Below are 25,510 nucleotides of genomic sequence, written 5' to 3'. Positions count from 1 at the left end.
ATATATCGTTACCGTGCTGTCGCTGCTCTCTGAGGACTCAAAGCTGCTGCAGGGGGCGCTGTCTTTGCTGGTCTGTTTGACGGAACTGCGAGGTGACAGGGGGCTGCTGCTGCTTATGATGGATATATCGTTACCGTGCTGTCGCTGCTCTCTGAGGACTCAAAGCTGCTGCAGGGGGCGCTGTCTTTGCTGGTCTGTTTGACGGAACTGCGAGGTGACAGGGGGCTGCTGCTGCTTATGATGGATATATCGTTACCGTGCTGTCGCTGCTCTCTGAGGACTCAAAGCTGCTGCAGGGGGCGCTGTCTTTGCTGGTCTGTTTGACGGAACTGCGAGGTGACAGGGGGCTGTTGCTGCGTATGATGATGATGGATATATTCTTACAGTTCCAGTGCTGTCGCTGCTCTCTGAGGACTCGAAGCTGCTGCAGGGGGCGCTGTCTTGACAGAACTGCAAGGTGACAGGGGGCTGCTGCTGCTTATGATGATGATGGATATATTCTAACCGTTCCAGTGCTGTCGCTGCTCTCTGAGGACTCAAAGCTGCTGCAGGGGGCGCTGTCTTGACAGAACTGCAAGGTGACAGGGGTCTGCTGCTGCTTATGATGATGATGGATATATTCTAACCGTTCCAGTGCTGTCGCTGCTCTCTGAGGACTCAAAGCTGCTGCAGGGGGCGCTGTCCTTGCTGGTCTGTTTGACGGAACTGCGAGGAGACAGGGGGTTGAGGCCGCGGAATTTTATTGCCTGCAAAAATATGCACACAGTTATTATTGATCTCCTATCATACTTTAAAGAAATTTATGTCGGATATTTTTTTTTTTTTCAAAATTTGTAGACTGATAGGTAGAAGATCAGATGAAAACTAAACACTTTCGTAAAAAAACTAGTGCTTAGTGCCTACGTCAATTCTTGGGACCAGGTTCCCTATTAAGAGACTCCAAACTCCCTGAGAGGAGTAGCAAAAACTACTGACTCTTCCTTCTTCGTCGTAACCTCATGACTGAGGGTCGTGACCGCCATAAGTTGCGTTTTCTTGGATTGCTCTCCAACCTGGCCGATCTTCTGCCTTCCGCATAGAGCCCTGGAACTTGACGCGTGTGACTGCCTCAATGGCATCAAACCAGCGTGTGGGTATTCTGCCTCTGCCTCTTCTGCCCTCAACCTGGCCACCGATCATCAACTTCTCTAGACTGTCGGGTTCCCGCCGGGCCAAGTGCCCAAAGAACCCGAGGATTCTCCTGAGACAGATAGTAGATAGACGGGTTTTTATGTTGAGCTCGTTCAGAATCCTCCTTTTTTGAAGAATCCTTTCTTGAGAAATTTCGGTGAGTTCATTTTCTTTGAGATCGGATCCGCGTACAGTCATCATCAGGATCAGGAGTTGCTAGGCGGGCCAGGTGTTCAAAATGATCTTGACTTTATTGTTAAGAGAATAAGAGCATGTCAAGGTAATTTTGAACACCTCGCCCGCTTAGCAACTTCTGCTGCTGACTGTACGAAGAAACTATTTGAAAAAAATATTCGCGGCACACGAGAGGTTAACTTATCTGAACATAAGTGACCATGTCACTGAGTTCCTTGGCTATTTGGTTGCTCCGTTTTCTGGCAGCGCTGCTCTGCTTTGTTTCTGGTCGTAGACTTCTGTACTGTGACAGAGTCGCACCTCCATAGAGTTGAGGATTATTTGAACCGCTGGCCGTTTAATCCGGGGGTCGTAGGTTTGACAAGTTGGTATCAATCTTGAAACTTATTTACGAAATATCTTTTGATATAGACGGTCAAGCAAATCTTGTCAGTAGAAAAAGGCGCGAAATTCAAATTTTCTATGAGACGATATCCCTTCGCGCCTACATTTTTCAAATTTGCCGCCTTTTTCTACTGACAAGATCTGCTTGACCAACTATATTTACTAGTTGCTCGTACCAAATTAAATACTTACATTTGATACTTATCCCAATGAGGCCTAGTTTTGGGTCGGAGGTTCAAATAGTCGCTTTGGAAAAAACTCTTGCCTGTGGTTCTTGGGATCAAGTTGCCAAAACCCCAGATTTCTAAGTTAAGAAGGCGCAAAAAAGCCAAGCAAATCCCTATTATTAATACCAGCCGGTATTTGATACATGAGTTATGAGACTTGATTTTAAAATTCTTTCTAACTTACCTGAACATAAGTGACCATGTCACTGAGTTCCTTGGCTATTTGGTTGCTCCGTTTTCTGGCAGCGCTGCTCTGCTTAGTGTCTGGTCGGAGGCTTCTGTACAGTGATAGAGACGCGCGCCCGCATTTTTCCTCCATGGAGTTAAGGATTTTGTGGAGCTCTTTGTCTAGAAAATAAATAAATAGCTGCTAAAAAAATATTTAGGTAAAAGGTTTGGAACTTATCTGGATATACAGCCGGCCTAGCCAAGGTGTCAATCGCTATCGCTTCGACAACGAAACGCTTTGTGTCTCTCTATCACTCTTTCATATTAGTGCGACAGTGACAGTTGCGTTTCGATCGCTACGGAGCGTAAGCGATTGGCATGTTGGCTACGCGGCCTGATGGCCTGCCGCGAACATGGAAAAATCTACATTTCGTTATCTGCCTCTGAAGTCTCAATTTCTCTTGGAGCGATACAGAGCCAAATAGAGGCACGACCGAACGAAGTGACATCATAGTGACATGAAAAATATATAGCAACAATAATAAATCATCATCGTAATCCTCGCCTGAGGTATATTCCGCTAGGAAGATATAGAGAGATAGATAAATATTCAAATCCATCCTGTATCCTGTATTAATACAGGATAGATTTAAATACTGTGACACTAGCCTAAAATAAACATACCATCTAACCCTTCATCATCATCATAATCTTATTAGCCTGAAAAAACTTAAATTTTTTTTTTAATGTTTAATATTCCGCTAGGAAGACCTAGAGGTATAGATACATCAAAATCCACCCTGTATTAATACAGGATGGAATACCGAGACACTAATCTAAAATGTGAGCGGTCATGCCGCTCACGCAACGGCCTCCACAGTCACCAAACCCGTTGTCTAAACAGCAATGCATAAATCGTCTGCAATAGATGGAAACGCCTGTGATGATGATGAGTCTAAAAGAAACTTACCATCCAATTCCTCATCATCGTCATAATCCTCGTCCGAGAAATATTCCGCTAGGCTGCTTCCGGATTGCTGGGACAGCGAGCTGTTCCTCACTCCTTGTTCAGGGAGCGATGTGCTGGTATGACGAATGCCGTTTGACCTGATAAAAGATTATTGTCAAAAAAGTTTTTTTTAATACAGCCTTTTGTAGCTAGTACCTACTTTAAACTGGCATCTACTACCTAACGGCTACGACTTTGCGCGACCGGTGGCGGCGGCAACCATAGCGCCAACGAAAGGTCCGATCGCTGTGTCTCGCTCGCTAAAAGTAACGCCATCTACTCGAGGCTAGGCCAAAGGTATGATGCAATCTTTTCGAGCGACGGGAGCACACCTTTGGCCTAGTCTCGAGTAGATGGCGTTACTTTTAGATATTTAACAAATTTAACACAGTATATCAGTGAAAGAATAAGGATCAAAGCGAAAATGGCGTTCTAAAAGTTTTAATCTTCTGTCGAATGATGGCAGTAAATTTACTGTGGCTACATAATTTACCATGACAATAACTCTCTACACACTCTACCTCTATTCTCTTTGTAGCAAATGTATAGTTTGTCAAAGGACTGTCTCATTTCAAACATAGACAGAGAGAATCTTTGTCTTATTCTAGTACTAACACCCAAAAGAAAAGGATTTGTATAGTTTTTTTGTTCTTATTTACTGACAAATTTCGTTTGACCAACTATAGCAATGCACCGAGTCAGGGGTGCGAAACTCCTGACTTCGGCCAAACTCGGCTCCGCTCGGCTCAGCATTGCTCCGAGCAATTATTAGGGTTGGCACCACTTGACTTCCTTTTGCGTGCACGACCACAGATAAGATAATCACTTGAATTTTGACAACCCTAAATGGCCGAAAGGGATAGTGCCATACATTAGAAAGGGATAGCATGATTCGACCCTGAACCGCTGTCAAACTTCGGTTTTGTAGGAAGTTTCCTTTCTGTACGATAGTACTATTATTTATTCTGTGACCGAGTTAGCAGTCTATTTTGCGTATGTTACTGACCTGCTGAAGGCGGTAGCTAAGACCCCTCCGTAGGCTTGCGCGGAGCTGGCCCCTGTGAGCCCAACAGTGGGACTTGCCTCCATTGGGAGCAACTTCTTATTTTTTATTAGCACCTGTAATAATTGAAGATTGTAAAATACGTTATATTACAATAGGGTATTTGACTACTAGTCAAATCAGTTTCTTTTTAGGGTTCCGTACCCAAAGGGTAAAACGGGACCCTATTACTAAGACTTCGCTGTCCGTCCGTCCGTCCGTCCGTCCGTCCGTCCGTCCGTCCGTCCGTCCGTCCGTCTGTCACCAGGCTGTATCTCACGAACCGTGATAGCTAGACAGTTGAAATTTTCACAGATGATGTATTTCTGTTGCCGCTATAACAACAAATACTAAAAACAGAATAAAATAAAGATTTAAATGGGGCTCCCATACAACAAACGTGATTTTTGACCAAAGTTAAGCAACGTCGGGAGTGGTCAGTACTTGGATGGGTGACCGTTTTTTTTTTGCTTTTTTTTTGTTTTTTTTTTTATATGGTACGGAACCCTTCGTGCGCGAGTCCGACTCGCACTTGCCCGATTTTTTCGAACTGTTAGCCCCCATTCGCACGGGAGCTTTTTCAACGCGCGTTAAAAAAGCGCTTGAATCTGTCTGCACTCTAAATTCGATTTAACGACCAAGGCTTAAAGTCGAAAATCCAACAACGTTTGATAAAAAGCGCCACCGCTGTCGTGTGAATACATACATGGTTATCCATTTGTGTCATTCAAACGCTTTTTTAACGCGCGTTGAAAAAGCTGCCGTGCGAACGGGGCCTTACGATTTTGCTACTATGGAATTTATATGAAACACTAGCATGTGACGTCAAGGCCCCAACGCTGTCTGTTCTCTTTGACTGCGCAGCAACTAGTATAATTTCTCTCTCCTTGCTCTTTTAAAAATGCCGTTTGTCAAAAAAGGACAACCATACTGTTGACAAGATGGACTTCAAATCAAGGTGTCCCCTTTTTAGGTAGACCCAGGTTGTGCATGTGTGCGTGAAAGCGTATATGTGTGCTCTTTTAGGGATGTGAAAAGTCGATTTTAATCATGTTATATATTATTGAAGCTTCAATATCTTCGTTAAACATAAACATAATTGAAATGCTAATGAATAATAAATATATTAGAATATAATAAAATAATTATTCAATTATTGCGGAACACATATTTTAGTAGGTATTTATGTATTTTAATTAAATATCTGAACTTTCCCTTCGTTCCCTGCTGGGGCGTGACGATAAAAATGTGATCTGATAACCACAATAAAGAATAAAAGCGTTTTTGTTCATTTTAGGTATCGTTAAACCTTTGAAGTAAAATTAAAATTGCAAGAAATGTCGATAGTTTATCGATATGACTTTATCGACATGGCTACAGCAAGGTGGGCCACATTGTTAATCGTACACTAAACAAAAGTGGTCCCACTGACAGCTCGCTGAGACGTCATCTTTAAATATTATATATCTATGTGTGACGTCACAATCAAATTACCTACCCTTTATAGTTTTGTACAGGTTTTAAAATATAAATTGTGTCTAAAAATAACTGCTGTCTACGTTTCTCTATTAATCTTCTGGTGCTTTATTTCATGCATGGTGTAAAATAATTTATTTTAAATACAGTCAAATATCTACCCTATTTTATGTAAAATTTGTAGTTTTATGAATAAAGGAATATGAATATGGACACTCAATAAATTCAGATATTGTCTAATGGCAACTGTTGTATTATAGTAAAAAAAAATTCTGTGTGTGGGGTTAGGTGCCTGACATTAGAGTAAAAAAACTTTACCTTGTATTTGAGCTGCTCCGGACTAGGCAATCTCGGCTCGTCAGTGTAATCGACTTCAAAAAGGAACGATGTCACCAACTTGTCTCCGAACACTGCCTGGATGAAGACGGCCAATACAGTATGGGCACTTTTATATTACTCAAACACACCCGAACTTGTCAGTAGAAAAAGGCGCGAAATTCAAATTTTCTATGGGAATAAAACCCTTCGCGCTAACATTTTTTTTTAATTTGCCGCCTTTTTCTACTGTCAAACTGGCTGTACCGGAGTATAGAGCCTACGGCTGTCGTGAATATAATTGACTCTCGTACAATATTCCACTTACCCCCCTCCCCCCCACGTTGCACAATGTACTATTGTACTTCCTCTTAAACATGGACCTATAGGTACCTACTTAATAAACATAATACTAATATCGCAAAGCCTTTGCGAACGCATGTGCAAGATCGAAATTAGTCACATGTGAGTAAACTTGTGTTCACGGCACCCTAGCGCCCTAATAGCTTTGATCTTTCGAGCACGCACTGCTGAGCAATTGAGCATATAAATGATTAGTTCCGTGTAGTTTACTCGTTAGGTAAAGGAAGCGAATTGAAAACGAAGTTTCTGAGCAAAATGTAGGTACCTGTCTGTATCTTCAGGTATTTAAAAAAGAGTAAACAAAGTCTACACTCATATGGCTTCTTAAGCCAGTTGAGGGTAGATGAAAACATTACATGATCAAATAATGTAGGTTAACGTCAGTTCGTTCAGTGACAGATCCAGGTGGGTTTGTATTTGGTTGGTTGTGTGTTGAATGTTATAACTGTCCGAAAATGTACAAATTATTTGTTTACTTTTATTTAAGCACCTAAAGCTACAGAGTATACCTACCTAATGTAACTTTTATAAAGTTTATTTTTACATTTTAGTTTTAAGTGTTGATAAAAGATGGCGTTTTAAAGAGTACACTAATAAAAATGTTATACTGACCTCAAATGTGCTAGCCATGACTTGTTGTTGTGGCAAACTGCAGTGGTTTTCTATGCTCAATATCAAAGGGTACGGCGAAGCAACGAATGCACTCCTGCAAAACATTAAATTTGAATTTGAAGCAAACATTGTTGATGAACAGATTGACAGAATTTTCTTTCCCGCCAAAAAAAAATTCAAAACCATAGATAAAATCCAGCAAGGTGTTAACTTAAGAACGGGAGTTAAAAAATAACGATCGTTAATAACTCGTTATTTTTATGATTTTAGCCGATTACCTTTCGATTGTTTCGACGACTCTTCGAAACGGAATTTTTGTCGTAAATGTATGCCCGTGATAAATAACTGGACTGCCGTCGTCGCCGTCCCAACAATCCAGTTCGACGCACCGGCATCCTGTCAGCAATACCTGTTGAAGTAAGAATACAACAACTTGTAATAATTGTAATTTCAGTATAAATTTCGTTTATGCATCTGAAATGTGGACAAAAAAAAACTTTTTTTATATTGACCGATTGATCCGTCGATTATCGGATGTATCGGATCAGTAATTTATAAGTTTACTCCAAAATAACATTATTCGGTTTTAGTTTAAGAGCCTAGTCCCATTCGATAAAAATCTAAGTAAAGTAATCCACGTAAAAAAAACGTTACGTAATTATATTAGTTTGAAACAAAGTTATCAAAAGTAGGTGTATCCGGTATATATGCCGTATATCTTACAGCGCATGTCTGCAAGTATTGATCTCAATTTACCGGCTTACTGGCATAGTTCTGCGGAATAGTATGAGTTTGATATTACGCTAAATCAGCTCTAGTCGTTTTCGATTTTACAGTAGCTACAGTTACCAAAAGCATGTGAGTGGGTAAATCGATAGTAATAATCGCACAACGAAGCGGCACCGGAAAACCATAGACCCATAAATCTATCCATAGACATAGACATGAAAGTTAATTTTTTACGTTGTTGTCAAACATAAATCTAACCTCCACCACCGGTGTAAATCTGCAATTTTGTAATTATTTTCTAGCTTTTGAGACAAAATGAAGGAAAATAATGGAGAAGACATTGATACCAGGAATGTTGTTAAGAACAGGGAATTGCTCTATCGCATGATCATCAGGTAAATAGTATTTTGATTGTACCAATTACTAGGCTATTAAAGGTCTTAGTTTTCTGTCGATTATACATAAATTGGAGTGTGTTATTGCTTAAACTGGCCTTAATGAGGTCAACTATTTCGTTTTCAATTGTTTTACTGTTTTTTCATTGTGTTTTTTCTCCGTGAATAATCATTGAGGTTATATTTTGTTTGCCACATATTTTCTTCATATTTAGCCGTATTTGTACACTTATCCATAAAAATAAAACAAAATAAATGGAATTGAACGATTTGATCATATAAATTTATCAATTTCTTGCATACAGAACACTTTTACAGCTTTTCAATTTAACATAATAAAATTGACATAATGTAGGTACCTAACTACCTATAGCGGCTTAGCACGGTCGCGTTTTTATCCCTTGTCACCATGCCTGTCACGTTCTAACAAGTATATAAGTGCGAAAGGGACGCGCATAGTGATAGTCGATAGAAATGGAACCGTGCTGAGCCAGATAGTTTACATTATAGTCTAGAAATTGACCTGACGACATCCACTTTAATATCAACCAATAAAGAGTATAGTATAGCTTAGCTTACCCGTCAAGTCTGACATACTTTGATAATGTCCCTCAGGGTTATTGGCATACATTTTATATGAAATCCCTTGAGCACTTTCACATCTATGGGACTTCAAAGTAACTTTTCGCGTCTGTACTTCTTACTAATTTTATGTTATCTTTAATATGTCGTTTTGTACAGTAAAGAGTTTACTAAAGTGTCATTCTATGGAACTTAACTATGTAAACCAGCGGTTGGCAACCTTTTAGCAGCCAAGGGCCAAATAGTAGTTACCGAAGTTGACGCGGGCCGCACTTTGTTAATATTTATGACTTTATCAGACATTGTCATTTGTCAATATTACATACAAAATAGCCAGGGAGGCTCGCGGGCCGCAAGTGAGAGGTTCGCGGGCCACATGCGGTCCGCGGGCCGCTTGTTGCCGACCGCTGATGTAAACAAACCGCCATATTGAAATTGTTTCTGACTGATGAATTTACTAGTGACATTTGTTTACATAGTTAGCAAGTTCCATAGAATGACACTTTACTAGTACTACTACTTTTCTGCCACACCAGGGGTGCGAAACTCCTGACTTCGGTCAAACTCGGCTCCGCTCGGCTCAGCATTGCTCCGAGCAATTATTAGGGTTGGCACCACTTGACTTCCTTTTGCGTGCACGACCACAGATAAAGATAATCACTTGATTTTTGACAACCCTAAATAGCCGAAAGGGATAGTGCCATATATTAGAAAGGGACAGTATGATTCGACCCTGAACCGCTGTCAAACTTCGTTTTTGTAGGAAGTTTCCTTTCTGTACGGTAGTACTATTAATTATTCTGTGGCCACAGTCAAAACTAACTCACATTTAATGTATTGTCTTAATAACTTAGTTCTTCAGGAGCAATATACATAAAAATTATAAGAAATTCTCAAAGATTATAAGCAATAACATCTGCTCATTCTTTTTCAGCCAGCTGTACTATGATGGCTTCCAGCCCATAGCCGCTACGTTGGCAGCAGCTGTGCATGCAGACCCGTGCCCTCCGAGTGACAGGTATGTACAGTCAACGGTAAAAATATGGGTGTACAAATCATCTCAAAAATATGTCCCATAACTCTTATGTCAGTGACTTAAGAACTATGGGACATATTTTTGAGTAAGTTGTCTACACCCATATTTTTACCGTTGACTGTACTCAAAATTATCATAAATTGTATACAACAAGCCAAATAAACAAGCCCTTAGCTTCTTGAGACACATTATAAAGTATAAGTATTTTCCCACTGACTCGATAAGAAGTCAGCAAAGAAAATTTTAATTGTAAATTTGAAACTTTTGCACTTTTTTTTTCAAAGATTTTCAATCATACTTTTGGACAAGCACTTTTGCACTTGAATCTGAGCCAACTTTTGGACCTCAGGGACCTTCCAACCCGGGGGAAAATTTAAGTCTAATTGAGATTTATACTAGACCTCATTGGTACAAATCGGGGTATGTTATTTGCAAAAATGAGAGCATATTTATAATATATTCTTTGTTCCAGGTTACTGAATGTGATGATGGTGGGTCTCCAGCACGAGCCGGATCGCAAGGACCGTCTGGCTGCCTCCAGCGGAGCGGAGCACTTGCTTGGAACTACGGGCTTTGGTGAGTTAAGATTTTCAGCGTTAGGCCTTTGTCACCAGTGTTTAATTAGACATTGTAAAATTGTCGTGACGAAAAGAGTCAAAAGAGGTCTTTAGCCTGTTCATCTCACTCAACAAATAATGCAAAAATTGCTTTGATACAAATGTCTATCTAATTAGAATTATCCATCTCATTGAGTCTACTAAGGTAATGTGGCCACCATTTGCCATTTCGTTGATAAAGCAAAAAATAAGCAAAATAAAACTATGTGACAAAGACCAAAAGTTGGGGAATCGGTAGGACAACAATATTATAATACTGATTTACACAGTAATTGATGGTTTATTAGAAAACACAAATCATTGAAGGCGCCACTGGACGGACGATGCAGTCTTAAAGAAACTTAAGGGGCCCACTGATTATCAGTCCATCAGACGATATCAGCCTGTCAGTTAGAACATAAAGTTGACAGTTCCGAACAACTGACAGGCCGATATCGTCCGGTGGACGGATAATAAGTGGGCCCCTTAAAATTTTCCAACAGACTTGGAGTATGAAATGGACGCGTCATCCCTCGCACCCGAACCAGCGACCTACGAGACGGCCTACGTGACGTCACACAAGATGGCGTGCCGCGCCGGCGCGTTCAGCGCCTGCGGCCAGCTAGTAGCCACAGGCAGTGTGGACGCTAGTATCAAGGTTAGTGTGCGAATTGGTCGCTAGGTGGCGCTGATCGTTGTGAGCGCAACGCTACATCGCGCTGTTAAGATTTTTCCGCGTTTGTATAAGTAAGCTCCTTAGGATTGGTCTACAGGCAGCGTGGACGCTAGTATCAAGGTTAGTGTGCGAATCGGTCGCTAGATGGCGCTGATCGTTGTGAGCTCAAAGCTAAAGTCTATTTCAATAGAACTTGCTAACTATGTAAACAAACAACGTAACTTTGTTTTATCACTGTTTCTCTTTGAATTTTTACACCACCTCATCAAATACCATTGAAACCATACACATATACACTATTGAAACGGTCCGTTCCGTAAAATACATAAATATATAACTGTATCTTGGATATTCAATTAAAAGTTTAAAATGGGTTCATAAGTTAGGTTATGAGGACCTGATGGAATGACGGTTTTGTTTCTTTTAAATTCTACAATTGCCTATGATGGGTAGTGTTGTGACTAAAGTTTGTGATATAAACCCGCTACCACAGTACACTAAGAACAGTAGTGAATCTAAGGCCGCTCGGCAAGTTATTTGCCTACTCTTGCGTTGGCGCTTAGGGTTGTCACTTTTATTTTTAGTTAAATATTATTTGCATATTATGAGTAGCACTACGTTTCTATTTATTATAATATAATGAAATGTTCTATCAATTCATAAATAAAGTATAAATCAAACGCTTTTTAAATATTAACATTAGGAAATGGCAGTCATTAAAAATAATATAAATTCGATACAGAAAAAAATCCTCCGGTTTCTGCATGTTCGGCACGCTTTATTGTTAGCGGTTAAAGTAAAGTAAATTCTCATCCTTACGTATAAATTTAGTAAAAAGGTTTTAGGGAAGCATGGGCAAGTAGGTATTTGGTAGGTATTATGAAGATTGACAAGTCCGGGTTTGAGGAGTCGTTATTGAGACACTATATCTTTTTTCTACTGTACGACTGTAATTTTTGAATTAAGATTTCTTATACCAAACTGAAAATGGGTATTTTTAATGTACGGGCTCCCAACTCAACTATAATATTCATTTCGATACAGTTTAGTCAACTATAATGAAAATGACCAATTACAGCTCGCCGCGGTCAAGAGGGCGAAACAAAACCATAGCTCAAATTAATTATTAATTTTAGGTTGTATAGTAGAAACAATTGGGTAATAAATCAGAAACGCGCATGTGACACCCTTAATATAGCAACATCCATAAACTACGAAAACCACTTAGTGTTGCTTGTTAGTCTCCATAGGCTACGGTGGCCAAAATCGGGAAAACAACTGTCTAAAAATTGAATTTAGCGCGGAGCAAGTACCAGGGCCTCATGAGTTACGAGAAGGTGTCATTGACCAACCAACGCGGCGGCCGGGGCGCGTACCAGTATTATGAAGGTATCGCGGCTGCTCCCGTATCTTAGCTGTATACCAGGGGTCACCAATTAGTTTCTTCAGGGGTCAGATTTTTTTAAATAATGTGACCATCGCGGTCCATTTCTACTTGAGTTTATTAAATATGTATTAACATTATATAGGTCGGCGGTCCGCATCCGGACCGCGGTCCGCCATTTGGTGACCCCTGCTGTATACTTTTGGTTTGGTTTGTTTGTATGATTCTACTAGTTACAAGTATTATTTTTGTTGATTCGTAGAAAAAGTATTGTATACAATAGTGATATAATCAAGCTTTTCAATCTAGTACCTTACTTATACTATTGCCTCTGTTCATAGTCATGATCAAAAAAATTAAGGCGTACCGTCAGAGCAGACAAATGCGAGCGGGCGGGTAGCGTACTCGAATGCGCGCGATCACAGTCGCGGTACGGCCCACACTGCCGCCACCGTATTCCCCCGTATATTATGCTAATGTGTGCGTGGCAGCGCGTGCGTACACGGCGCCCGGCGCGCACGCACACATTCAAGCTGGCAGCGGCACATTTCTATGAAGATTCACTACTGTTCTTATACTGTGCCGCTACACACTACCCAACCCATGATCTGTACCTACCGCCGCGGTTATAAAATACATCAATACATCATTCTTAAGTACTAATTTGTCTTCTGATCGTGATTAAACAAATTAAAAATATGTAACTACTTGTTTTTTACTTTTGGTATTTTATTATTCGAGATGGTTTGACATTAGTAAAGTAGTAAGTAGGAGTCTTGCCCATCACTAGTAAATTCATCATTCAGAGACAATTTCAATATGGCGGTTTGTTTACATAGTTAGCAAGTTCTATTGAAATAGACTTAATATCAAGTATAGCTGGTCAAGTAGATCTTGTCAGTAGAAAAAGGCGGCAAATTTGAAAAATGTAAGCGCGAAGGGATATCGTCCTATAGAAAATTTGAATTTCGCGCCTTTTTTTACTGACAAGTTCTGCTTGACCAGCTATAGTAACTTATTGACCATTGTTACTGCTAGATAAAGACAGCAATATGCGGTCTCTCTCGCCTAAGCAAGCGACTTATCAAAGAGCTTACGTCGTTCAGCGCCTGTGGCCAGCTAGTAGCCACAGGCAGTGTGAACGGTAGTATTAAGGTTAGTGTACGAATTGGTCGCTAGATGGCGTTGATTGTTGTAAGCGTGTAACGTTACATCGCGCTGTTAAGATTGTTCTGCATGTGTACAAGTAAGCTCCATAGGATTAGTTACTGGGGGCAAAAAGAATAGATAGTATAGAGGGGTCCTGTCATTGTAAATTTTGTAGTCACTGTAAATTTACTGCCATCTATCGACACACGACTAAAACTCAAAATGAAAACGTATAAAGTTATCAAAAAATGTATATATATTAAAAATTAAAATTAAAATTAAAATTATTTATTTTCGTAAAATATACACGTGTTTATAAAGTAGGGGATAGTGCTGCCCGGTAAGCAGAATTTGCCTGTGTTGGGCAACACCGCTCTTCCTTAATTAACAGATTGTTACACGAAAATTTCAAGTACTAGTTTAAGTAAGTCTAATAGTATAACATATGGATACAATTAAGATCATATATAACAATTGTTTATAGAACTAGGTAAATATCTGGGTTGTCAGACATGCAGTAATAAATAAAGGAATAAAGGAGCCAGTAAGTGTGTGTGTGTGTGTGTGTGCGCGTGTGTGTGCGATATATGGATATATTATTTTATTATTTTTATATCATTTTGACCCATGTTCATTCACTGATATATATGTGTTAAAATTGTTAAATATGAAACGGTGTCGTCACGCCATCTAGCCGAGGATAGGCTAAAGGTGTGTGCGGCATCTATTCGAGAATGACTTTTACTTGAATTCCGAGGCACGTTTTTTCCTTAGACTTTATTCGTCTTATACGAAGTTACATATGTCTTTGCTGGGGGCGTGGACGCTAGTATTAAGGTTAGTGTACGAATTTGTCGCTAGATGGCGTTGATCGTTGTAAGCGTGTAACGCTAACGCTACATCGCGCTTTTAAGGTTTCTCCGCGTTTAAGTAAGCTATCCACTGGTATGCCCTGTATACAATTATATAGTTACTACTTGATTGTTTTTTTAAGAAGTTAAATATAAATTGTAATAAAAGTGACTTAATGTTTTATGAATATTACATGAATTATGTTTATTTCGGTTTTAATGTCAGATCTTGGACGTGGAGCGTATGCTGGCCAAATCGGCGCCGGAAGAAGTGGACCCGGGCAGAGAGCAGCAGGGGCACCCTGTTATTAGGACTCTGTAAGTACATTTTCTACCCAAAGACTGGATACCGGTATATGTTTTATACATATTAACCGGTATCGGTGTCCTTACCTAAATATCATTCTAGAATAGAGTCGGACCAAGAAAAGTCTGCAGCGGATTTGATAGCCCACGCAGTGCAAGTGTTATTTATACGTCATAGTTTCATTGAAGTTTGACGTTTAAAATAACACTTGCACTGCGTGGGCTATCAAATCCGCTGCAGACTTTTCTTGGTCTGACTCTATCAGGGAAATATTGCGAATGTTATGTCATATGTGTTATTAAGATTTTTAGTTAATAAAATCCGGAAATAAAATCGTGCAGTTCGGTTTTAACTTACCTACTTCTAATAAATGTATGTATCGATTTGAAACTTAACAACGGGGGTGACAGGCTATATTTCTGACTTCTAAAAAAAATAACTATTAACTTAAAAAAATAAACAATAATGCCTTACATCATTTTGGAAAAGAGCCGATACTCTTCAAACTGCTAGATCGATTTTTATCAAACATAGCTAAGAACCACCGCAAGGAAACTCGCTTTCACGTGAAAACCCGCATCGAAATCGGTCCATCCGTTTGGGAGCCACGATGCCACAGACAGACATTGGCGTCGCACTTACAACATTTTTGCGTCAGGGGTTAAAATTGACGCTTGATATCATTAAACAGGTGCTGCCCCCTACTGTTCGCGCACGTTCCGTAGTAGTGTAGTACATCGCGCTGCCGCATAATATGTATATTATGTCACAGCAACAGGGGGAAGGGGGAGGGGGGTCATGCCAAGTGTGACAGTATGTATGTATTTAATATGTATTAACCAAAAAGAATAGATAGTATAGAGGGGTCCTGTCATTGTAAATTTTGTAGTCACTGTAAATTTACTGCCATCTATCGACACCCGACTAAAACTCAAAATGAAAACGTTTAAGTTATCAAAAAATTTATATATATGGATAAATGATTTTATTATTTTTATATCATTTTGATCCATGTTCATTCACTGATATCTATGTGTTAAAATTGTTAAATATGAAACGGTGTCGTCACGCCATCTAGCCGAGGATAGGCTAAAGGTGTGTGCGCCATCTATTCGAGAATGACTTTTACTTGAATTCCGAGGCACGTTTTTTCCTTAAGGGGCCCACTGATTAACAGTCCGCCGGACGGTATCGGCCTGTCAGTTATTAGGAACTGTCAAAATTTTGTTCTAACTGACAGGCCGATGCCGTCCGGCGGACTGTTAATCAGTGGGCCCCTTTAGACTTTATTCGTCTTATACGAAGTTACATATGTCTTTGGTATTAACAAAGAGAATTTGAAATAAAGAGTTACTGTCATGGTAAATTATGAAGCTACAGTACATTTACTGCCATCTTTCGATAGAAGATTAAAACTGTTAGAACGCGATTTGACTTTGATCATTATCCTTTGATTCTTATTCTTTCACTTTGTTAATTTGTTAAATATTGAAATTAACGCCATCTACTCGACTGTAGGCCAAAGGTTATGGCGCCATCGCTCGAAAAGATTGCACCATACCTTTAGCGTACTCTCGAGCAGATAGCGTTAATATTATATTTAACAAGTTAACACATATCAGTGAAAGAATAATGATCAAATGGCGTTCTAACAGTTTTAATCTTCTGTCGAAAGATGGCAGTAAATTTACAGTGGCCACATAATTTACCATGGGGGTCATCCATTAATTACGTCACACGAATTTCTAGGTTTTTTTACCCCTCCCCCCTCCTTGTCACACTTGGTCACATTTGGCAAACCCCTCCCCCCTGGTGTGACGTCACATTTCTTCAACGAAATCGGCAAATATTTATTTAATATTTTATCAAAATATTTTTGACAAAAGAAATATTAGTAATTTTATAACCCAAAACTGATTAAGAAATAAAATTAAACGAATAAAAACGATTATCGTTTTAAAACCTTGTTATTTAAATGATAATTAGCGTATAAAATAATTTAAATACATTTTCGGTTACTGATGAAGTTAAAGTGACGTCACAAAGTTTATGACTCCCCCCTCCCCCTTGTAACAACATGTCACATTTTCTTGACCCCCTCCCTCCCCCTAAACGTGTGATGTAATTAATGGATGACCCCATGACAGTAACTCTCGATTTCAAATTCTCTTTGGTATTAGCGACCTATCTTTTTCCTATGAAAAAGTGTGACAAGGGGGGACTAAAAGTCGAAATTTTGTGTGATATAATTAATAGATGACCCCTATCACAAATATTTCTTATTTACAGGTACGATCACACGGACGAGATAACCGCTCTGGACTTCCATCCTCGTGAACAAATCTTAGTGTCGGCCTCTCGCGACTGCTGTATTAAACTGTTTGACATCACCAAGGCGAGCGCCAAGAAAGCTTACAAGAGTATCACGGTACGACGAATTCTATATCTTTGCTGCCTTTTTTAGGGTTCCGTACCCGAAGGGTAATAACGGGACCCTATTACTAAGACTACTGTCCGTCTGTCTGTCACCAGGCCGTAATAACAACAAATACTAAAAACAGAATATAATAAATATTTAAGTGGGGCTCCCCATGCAACAAACTTGATTATTTGCCGTTTTTTTGCCCAATGGTATGGAACCCGTCGTGCGCGAGTCCGACACGTACTTGACCGGTTTTTCTTTTTTAGGATGCCGAGCAAGTCCTCTGCGTGGCCTTCCATCCCCTGGGTGACCACATCATAGCGTCCACCACCCACCCCGTCATACGTCTGTATGACGTCACAACCAGCCAATGCTTCGTGTGCCCCGTCCCGAGCCACCATCATACCAAACAAGTCAATACTATCAAGTAAGTTTTACAATAATAGTGAAAAAAAAAAAATTAGCGGACATCTTACATAGATCAACCTAGCCCCAAACTAAGCAAAGCTTGTAGCCTTGTCCTATGGGTGCTAGGCGACGATATACATACTTATATAGATAAATACATACTTATATACATAGAAAACATCCATGACTCAGGAAGACAGGAACAAATATTTGTGTTCATCACACAAATAAATGGCCTTACCGGGATTCGAACCCAGGATCATCAGCTTCTCAAGCAGGGTCACTATCCACTAGGCCTGACCGGTCGTCTTAATGCCGGCTGTACACACTCGGCGACGCTTTCGCAGAGTCTCGGACGAGACGCTCTCGACGAAAGCACACTATGTACACAATCGTTGAATAATTCGCCGAATCGCCAACCACGATGGACATAGAAACAGTTGCCGCGATTTGCCTCTGTACTCCTAGCTACTATATTTATTGAAGCGTATATCAAAAATAAATTATCTTGCTTATCTTTATGTTTCACATGTTAAATGTTATATATTTTGTCCAGGTTCTCCCCGAACGGCAAATACTTCGCAAGCGGCAGCGCCGACGGCTGCGTGAAGCTATGGGACACCGTCTCCAACCGCTGTTTCAACACGTTCGTCAACGCGCACGACGGCTCGGAAGTATGCTCCGTAGCCTTCACGAGGAACAGCAAGGTATTATCTATTTGTAGTACACGAGTCAAGAGATGGCGCCACCTCCGAAATAGAACGCAAAGAGAATTTAACCCTTTACCAGGCTGACATTTTAAAAATGACAATCGAATGTCAGTCTTACTGATCGAAAATAGGACACATGTTTGAAATGCCGTATGTGGGAAATATATATCACTTAGCCTGGTAAAGGGTTGAAATAGAGGCGTGTTCTCAAAGTAAATTTTGTAGTTACAGTAAATTTACTGCCATCTTTCGACACACGATTAAAACTTTTAAAACGCCATTTGACTTTGATCCTTATTTATTCCTTATTTATTGATATGTGTTAATTTTGTTAAAAAAAAAAAAACAAGGTTTTGCCATCTACACGAGTATAGCGCCTTACATTGTGTATGCAAATTTTCAGCTTCATTGGACGCCGGGAAGCGGGTCAAATTTAACTCGCACGATTTGACCCGTACAAGCATAGTTTCATTGATACATTGCAAGTTAATAAAATGCTTGTAATCATTTGTAGTATAAAAAGCTTAACTTTCATATAGGGACCGTGCGCGTTGGAGGGTCTGCCATCGTGTGGCCTGAATCGGAAACATATGTGCACATGTACATTGCCAAAGCAAGCTACCATCTACCGTTCTCGTCGGTACGTTTCCTTGTAGCAGGTTCTGCCATCTTGTGGGCTACATCGGAAGCATAAACGACACATTTACGCCTCGCGCCAATAATCTGACGGCTCCTATGCTGCCCCCTATAGTTCATGTACGGGGCCTATAGTATCCTTCAGTCGTTTATTTATTTGGTTACAGTATCTCCTGACTTCTGGCCTGGACTCTTCTATAAAACTATGGGAGCTGTCGAGCAGCAGGTGTCTGATTCAGTACACCGGGGCCGGAACTACCGGTAAGTAATAAACTAGCGGCTCTGTGAGACACAAACACAAATTCTGGCCCACAATAACTCCGCCATTTTGATAACTTTAAAAAAATGGATCGACTAGAATAAAAATATTTCTGTTTTTTTAATACAAAACTTGTGTTTTAATATTATTTTAACGTTAGATGTCGTTTTCAGGCAAGCAGGAACACCACGCGCAAGCGATATTCAACCATACTGAAGACTACGTAATCTTCCCTGATGAGGCTACTACATCTTTATGTACTTGGCACTCGAGAAGCGCGTCTAGAGCTCAACTCATGTCGCTGGGGCATAACGGGGCTGTCAGGTAACGCAAAAGTATCACAAGTGAATGTAATGCGGTAGAAAATCAATTGCAACGCAGATATCACACAGGTGTAACGCAATGGAGACTCATAGGTAACGCAGTGGTAAACTTAGTGTAACGCGGCGGTAACATAGAATATTAAAGTAACGCTGTATAAAGTATTGTCATATTCAACCATACTGAAGACTACTAGACTATTTTCCCTGATGAGGTTACTACATCATTATGTACTTGGCACTCGAGAAGCGCGTCTAGAGCTCAACTCATGTCGCTGGGGCATAACGGCGCTGTCAGGTAACGTAACGCAATGGTAACATAGCGGTAACACAAGTGTAATGCGGCAGAATATGAAGTGCAACGCAGAGGTAATACAGGTGTAACGCAATGGAGACTCAGATGTAACGTAGTGGTAAACTTAGTGTAGCGGTAACATAGTAGAATTTCAAAAGATTAATAAATAATTATTTTTTAATTATTTAAACGCTTAAGATATGCGCGATGCGAAAAATTTTTACCACACCAACAGAAGGAAAATACTGTAAAATATAATACAAAATCAAACTAAATCCATTCGAAATGCAAAATGAAAGCCAATTTTACCAGCCCACATATGGAAACTACTCAAAATTTGCATTTGATTATTTTGCCCCACGCGTGGATAAAATGCTACTTTCTTATCAGTTTTTGAACAAGGGCCTTTACTAGCTGTTGTGTTGAAAAATAACTATTTACTTATAAAAAAACCCTCTAAAATGTAATTCCTATTACAGACACATCGTACACTCGGGCACGGCGCCCGCCTTCCTGACGTGCAGTGACGACTACAGGGCGCGCTTCTGGTTCAGACGGAACACGCATTAATATCTACACACAACCTCAAACATACTATTATAAGCGCCACTTGCACCAACCCACTAACCCGGAGTTAACCGGTTAAAGCGTTAACCCACCGTCAAATTGCACTGGTAGCTCCAGGTTTAACCGGTTAACCCCGGGTTAGTGAATGGTGCAAGTGGCCCTGAGTGTTTTCCAAACGATGGATATGCTGACAGATATCATTTGAATACAATTTTGCGCGATTTGGCGTTTTTAAGTTATACATTATATGGAAATGACACCTGTCAGCCTACCCATCGAGTTTAAAAAATACTATATCGTACAACTTTTCAATAATGCATTTATTTTATGGTTTTTGTGGTAACTTTGATTGAAATATAGTTATTTGACTTAGTGATTATAAGAAATTAGATTTTAAGTTAATTCTCATAATAAAGTTATATGTGTAATTTTCTGTTTTATTTAAACTGTATTGCCCTTGCCCTTATAAATAACAAACTCGAGTTGGTGTGTTTAATTACAAAAAACCGACCAAGTATCGGATCATATCCGTACACGGCGGGAAGAAGTTGATAACTCGAGATATTCTACTGAAGGAATTTGAACTTAAAATAAACTGACATAAGGTTATATGATACGAAATAAAAAAAAAAATTAACCGAACACTCTCGTTTAAGTTGATAGCCTATTAAATAGGTATATTATATCACACCATTTCATATAGTAATAAAAATCATAACAATCATAATACATAAGCAAAGGGGTAGATAATACATAGGTAGGGTAGAAAAGGGGTTTCAATCAATGTGTGGAAGGGCGGCACCGTCGTCGAACCCAAGCCACCTCGCAGTGGATTTAGAGCGGTGGCGTGTGCCTCGGATGCACATGCTGGTGGCGCGTATAACGGCGATAAAAACGTATACGTAACGCCTATTAACCTTTTGGACGCCAATGACTGATATATCCGCACCGCAGGTTCAACGCCAAGGACTGATTAATCGGTCACAGACCACAGAGTAACAGACCTACGAACATATGCATAAAGTTCAATTTCAGTTTTGACACTTCGGTGACGTGGCGTCCGCGTGACAGCTTTTGCGTTTGACACGGCGCGGCGTCGAAAAAGTTAACACATTCAACACCAAGAACCCGACTGTCGGGTACACTGTTCGTAGCGACTACGCGCTACATACGACGAAACCGTGGCTACGCGCTACGAGCGTAACCCGTAGCACTTAGTGGTATTGAATGTGTTAAATATGTATTGTAACTAGCGTTTGTTAAGTACAGACGCTGTTGAATACTTTCGAAGCTTGGAAGCTTGACGATGTTTGAACGCACATGTGTACTTATTTTTAAAATGTAATAAACTCCGTGTTAACGAAACAAATGTTTTATTACTGAACGTTATATGGCGCAGTCAGTAGGATTCGAACCTCCGCCCCCTTGCCCCCCCCCGCGCCCTTATGAGGATTTCGCGGCGCCCTTATGAAGATTTTGCGGCGCCCTTATGAGGATTTCGTGGCCCCCTTGCGATCTCGCTAGGCGCTATGATTTCCTTTTCTACATCTTTCTTACAGTTCTTAAGCCTAGAAGCTAGACTGGCCGCGTAGCCAACATGCCAATCGCTTACGCTTCGTAGCGATCGAAACACAACTGTCACTGTCGCACTAATATGAAAGAGTGATAGAGAGACAAAAAGCGTTTCGTTGTCGAAGCGATAGCGATAGTCAGCTTGGCTAGGCCGGCTGATCTAGCTATTAAGCTTGACCGACGATTCTCCTGTTTGTCGGTGTCTCGACAAGTAGGTATAGTGAGATTTGATTGCTGGCGATGTAGTACTGGTTTAGCGGCCTCCACATCTCTTTTTTGTGTCCCTTGCCATCTCGCTAGACGCTAAGAATACCTTTTCTAGACCATTCTAAACCTTAAAAACTAGACTGACCTGGCTATAGAGCTCGACCGACGATTCTCCTTTGAGCTGGTGTCCTGTTAAGTAGGTGTTGTGACTGCTGGCGATGTAGTACTGGCTTAGCGGTCCCGACATCTCTTTCGCCTGCTCTCTGCTTTGGTCTTCGTCTTCTGAAGGTTTTCTGTAGACAAAAATAAGAACTCGATGAAAACGACACCTAAAATGAGGCTTAGCTCGACTGTAGACTTGAGTACCTATATGGTTTTAATTTCAACTCGATACCTCCACGCGTTACCGACATAAAGGATCTTGACAGACAGACGGCCAGACAGAGAAGAAAGTGATCCTAGAGTTAGACCAAAATAACTCTGCATCGATTTTCTAGCACAAGCGTGGAAGTGGTATATTAAACTTCATAAACTAATAGACATTTTGACGTTTTTGATAACACTTCCACGTGTGTGATGGAAAATCGCTGCAAAGTTATTTTGGTTTAACTACATATAAGGGTTCCGTTTTTTCCCTTTGAGGTACGGAACCCTAAAAATGAATACTGTCTGAACAAGAAATGCATTTACATACTTAGTCAAGTTAAATGAATACTTACTGAGAAAAGTTATTCCGCCTCTGTTCTGGAACGAATGCATAGTTGTCCTTATCAGTCAGAAAACGCACGAAACCCTCAAACGAGAGGCAGTTCTCGGCGCGCAGCGTGGGGTCTGGCTCGTGCCTCTGCGGAGAGAAAACTGTGGTGTTAGAGATAAAAGTCTTACATTCCATTGACATATATCAGGACTGGCCTTACGGGCACTAGAAATGGTACTAGGGGGCTGTCCATAAATTACGTCATCGATTTTTGACGATTTTTGACCCCCCCCCCCCCCTAAAATCATCCAAAAATCATGCTTCGAATGACCCCGTTTCCTCCTTCGTCATGCTACCATCATCCGATGTCCAGACCCCCCCTCCTAATTAGAAATGACGTAATTTAGGAATAGCCCCTAGTTCAGCGGTGTCACTCCCGAATTCGAGCCAATCGTGCAGTCTTACGCAACTAGTTGCAACCAATCGCGCGCGTGATGCGAACTCGTCAACCAATCGCGTTGTAGCGGTGTATAGGTAATGGCCCCATTCATGCCCTATTCTTATTTTGACGACCGGTCTGGCCTAGTGGGTAGTGACCCTGCCTGCGAAGCCGATGGTCCTGGGTTCGAATCCCAGTAAGGGCATTTATTTGTGTGATGAACACTAATATTTGTTCCTGAGTCATGGGTGTTTTCTATGTATATAAGTATGTATTTATCTATATAAGTATGTATATCGTCGCCTAGCACCCATAGCACAGAATAATTAATAGTACTACCGTACAGAAAGGAAACTTCCTACAAAACCGAAGTTTGACAGCGGTTCAGGGTCGAATCATGCTGTCCCTTTCTAATATATGGCACTATCCCTTTCGGCTATTTAGGGTTGTCAAAAATCAAGTGATTATCTTATCTGTGGTCGTACACGCAAAAGGAAGTCAAGTGGTGCCAACCCTAATAATTGCTCGGAGCAATGCTGAGCCGAGCGGAGCCGAGTTTGACCGAAGTCAGGAGTTTCGCACCCCTGCCCATAGTACAAGCTTTGCTTAGTTTGGGGCTAGGTTGATCTGTGTAAGATGTCCCCAATATTTATTTATTTATTTTTATTTATTTATTGCCCGTAGTCCTGAGATAAACTTCAATATTACATTCATATCATTATTTTGTATCTCCTTTACAAACTTTCGGGTTTTCAAGCCCGGTCACTTATAAGGCGTGCGTGGGGATATAGATCCAACGCGTAGAGGCCGTTTGGAGAGCTTTGATGATTACCTATAATTAGGAGCCTAATTATAGTGTCCCACTACTGGGCACTCTACAGGTCGTAATTCTCAACCGATTCTAGTGAAATTGTGTGACCGGATTCAGTCCGTTATATAGAATTTTTCAGTCGCTTCGTTTTTGAAAATTGTTCAAAATGGAAATTAGTATAAAGGACTTAAGTGCCATTAGGGTCTATGGAACTAGAACATTTGTTGTTATTAACCTTTTGAATGCCACAGACGGCAATTGACGTCAACGCAAAATCGTGACAACGACGCCAAAGACGGCATTTGACATCGATCGTTTTTTGATGAAAATCTACTGAAAAACACCCCACTTTTAGGTTGGCATTATTTATTCACAAAATTAAATTTTACCCCCGTGGCGTCATCAGTGGCACGGCAAATGGATGCCGGTGTCTGGCGTTCAAAAGGTTAAGCTTATAAAATCAGAGTCAGAGACTAGTTAAATAATCGTCTAACCTGAATAATATCCTTTAGTTGTTGTTCAATCTTAGGTTCGCTTTGTCGGGTCTCGCAGAACTTGCCGAGAGTGGGCAGAGACAGCACCCTACCACCGACATCCGGACAGCATGCTCCTGTCATCATTAGTTAGAAATTTAACACTTTAATCTCACGCCGCAGCGTGTCAATCCAAGTTCAAAAGAAAAAAGAACTGGCGACGCAGCGGCCATGTGTTATTACACGAACCATTTTTGAGCCATATTTAATTACACGAACAGATCTACCGCGATATATATTTTGTTTATATTTTGCTGGGACGTCAGTCTTTACGTGACCACAGCTGGTGCAACTCAGCTGAAACGTCGAAATTTTAAGGTAAAAACAATGAAACCATATCGCGCTAGACCCGTTCGTGTAATTAAATATGAGTTACAAATTTTGTTGCGCGTGAGTTCCGGAAACCTTCTATAATAGAAAAACAAACTTAGCGAGTAATTCTAGTGTAGAATGTTGAGCGTAGTCTACTCTAGCAGTTATCCATTCTAGTGTAGAATCTGTACGTGCAAATGATTTTAGTTTTCATGTGGCACTTTTATTATGGATGCGGGTCGCTTCCAACCGGTACGAATGGAGGTCCAAGGGGGAGGCCTATGTTCAGCAGTGGACGTCTTATGGCTGAGATGATGATGATGACTTTTATTATAGTAGTGAAAACATGTTTGACAGTAAAGTTGACAGTACTTTATATGTCGTATTATATAGGTACCTAGGTAAAATTCAAAATTCAAATTTCAAAATGTTTATTGCAAATCACATTACACATTATTAGGTGGAGCTTATAAGTAGGTGGGTTTACATGTGACACCCTGCAAGGGCACAGCAATACTTAAGACTAATATGCATATAGATTAACATTATTAATCGTGTTTATCGTTAAAAAAATCATTCACATTGTAATAACATTTGTCGACTAAGAATGTTTTTAAGTGTTTATTAAATATCGGCTGTTTTTTTTAATATTTTTT

At 40.3% G+C, this 25,510-nt stretch overlaps 2 protein-coding genes across 2 annotated transcripts in view; one reads left to right on the top strand and one right to left on the bottom strand.

The window, feature by feature from the left end:
- The window catches only part of LOC134803418 (1-phosphatidylinositol 4,5-bisphosphate phosphodiesterase epsilon-1-like), a 310,234-nt gene that overhangs the window by 31,289 nt on the left and 253,435 nt on the right, over positions 1-25,510 (bottom strand). The window contains exons 22-31 of the mRNA XM_063776238.1: positions 24,504-24,616; positions 22,782-22,906; positions 22,208-22,355; positions 7,240-7,370; positions 6,962-7,055; positions 5,990-6,085; positions 4,160-4,272; positions 3,115-3,251; positions 2,161-2,324; positions 627-746 (exon numbers count right to left, since the gene is read on the bottom strand). Coding sequence (XP_063632308.1) covers positions 627-746; positions 2,161-2,324; positions 3,115-3,251; positions 4,160-4,272; positions 5,990-6,085; positions 6,962-7,055; positions 7,240-7,370; positions 22,208-22,355; positions 22,782-22,906; positions 24,504-24,616 — 1,241 coding nt within the window. The remainder of the gene's footprint in view (positions 1-626; positions 747-2,160; positions 2,325-3,114; positions 3,252-4,159; positions 4,273-5,989; positions 6,086-6,961; positions 7,056-7,239; positions 7,371-22,207; positions 22,356-22,781; positions 22,907-24,503; positions 24,617-25,510) is intronic.
- On the top strand, positions 7,938-20,570 carry LOC134803326 (cleavage stimulation factor subunit 1). Its single transcript, XM_063776119.1, has 11 exons — positions 7,938-8,085; positions 9,602-9,685; positions 10,176-10,279; positions 10,803-10,957; positions 14,586-14,677; positions 16,956-17,094; positions 17,355-17,515; positions 18,053-18,203; positions 19,010-19,103; positions 19,275-19,425; positions 20,196-20,570. The coding sequence occupies exons 1-11, from the start codon at positions 8,006-8,008 to the stop codon at positions 20,284-20,286; spliced, it is 1,302 nt and encodes a 433-aa protein (XP_063632189.1). The 5' UTR covers positions 7,938-8,005; the 3' UTR covers positions 20,287-20,570.

This window comes from Cydia splendana, chromosome 26, assembly GCF_910591565.1.
Source record: "Cydia splendana chromosome 26, ilCydSple1.2, whole genome shotgun sequence".
Lineage (NCBI taxonomy): Eukaryota > Metazoa > Arthropoda > Insecta > Lepidoptera > Tortricidae > Cydia > Cydia splendana.
This window is presented reverse-complemented; position numbering and strand designations above follow the sequence as displayed.

Excerpts from the sequence above, each read along its gene's own strand:
- LOC134803326 (XM_063776119.1), top strand. The coding sequence starts at position 8,006 with ATGAAGGAAAATAATGGAGAAGACATTGATACCAGGAATGTTGTTAAG. Across the intron at positions 14,678-16,955 it reads CACCCTGTTATTAGGACTCT|GTACGATCACACGGACGAGA; the intron begins GTAAGTACATTT and ends TCTTATTTACAG. Across the intron at positions 19,104-19,274 it reads CACCGGGGCCGGAACTACCG|GCAAGCAGGAACACCACGCG; the intron begins GTAAGTAATAAA and ends TGTCGTTTTCAG.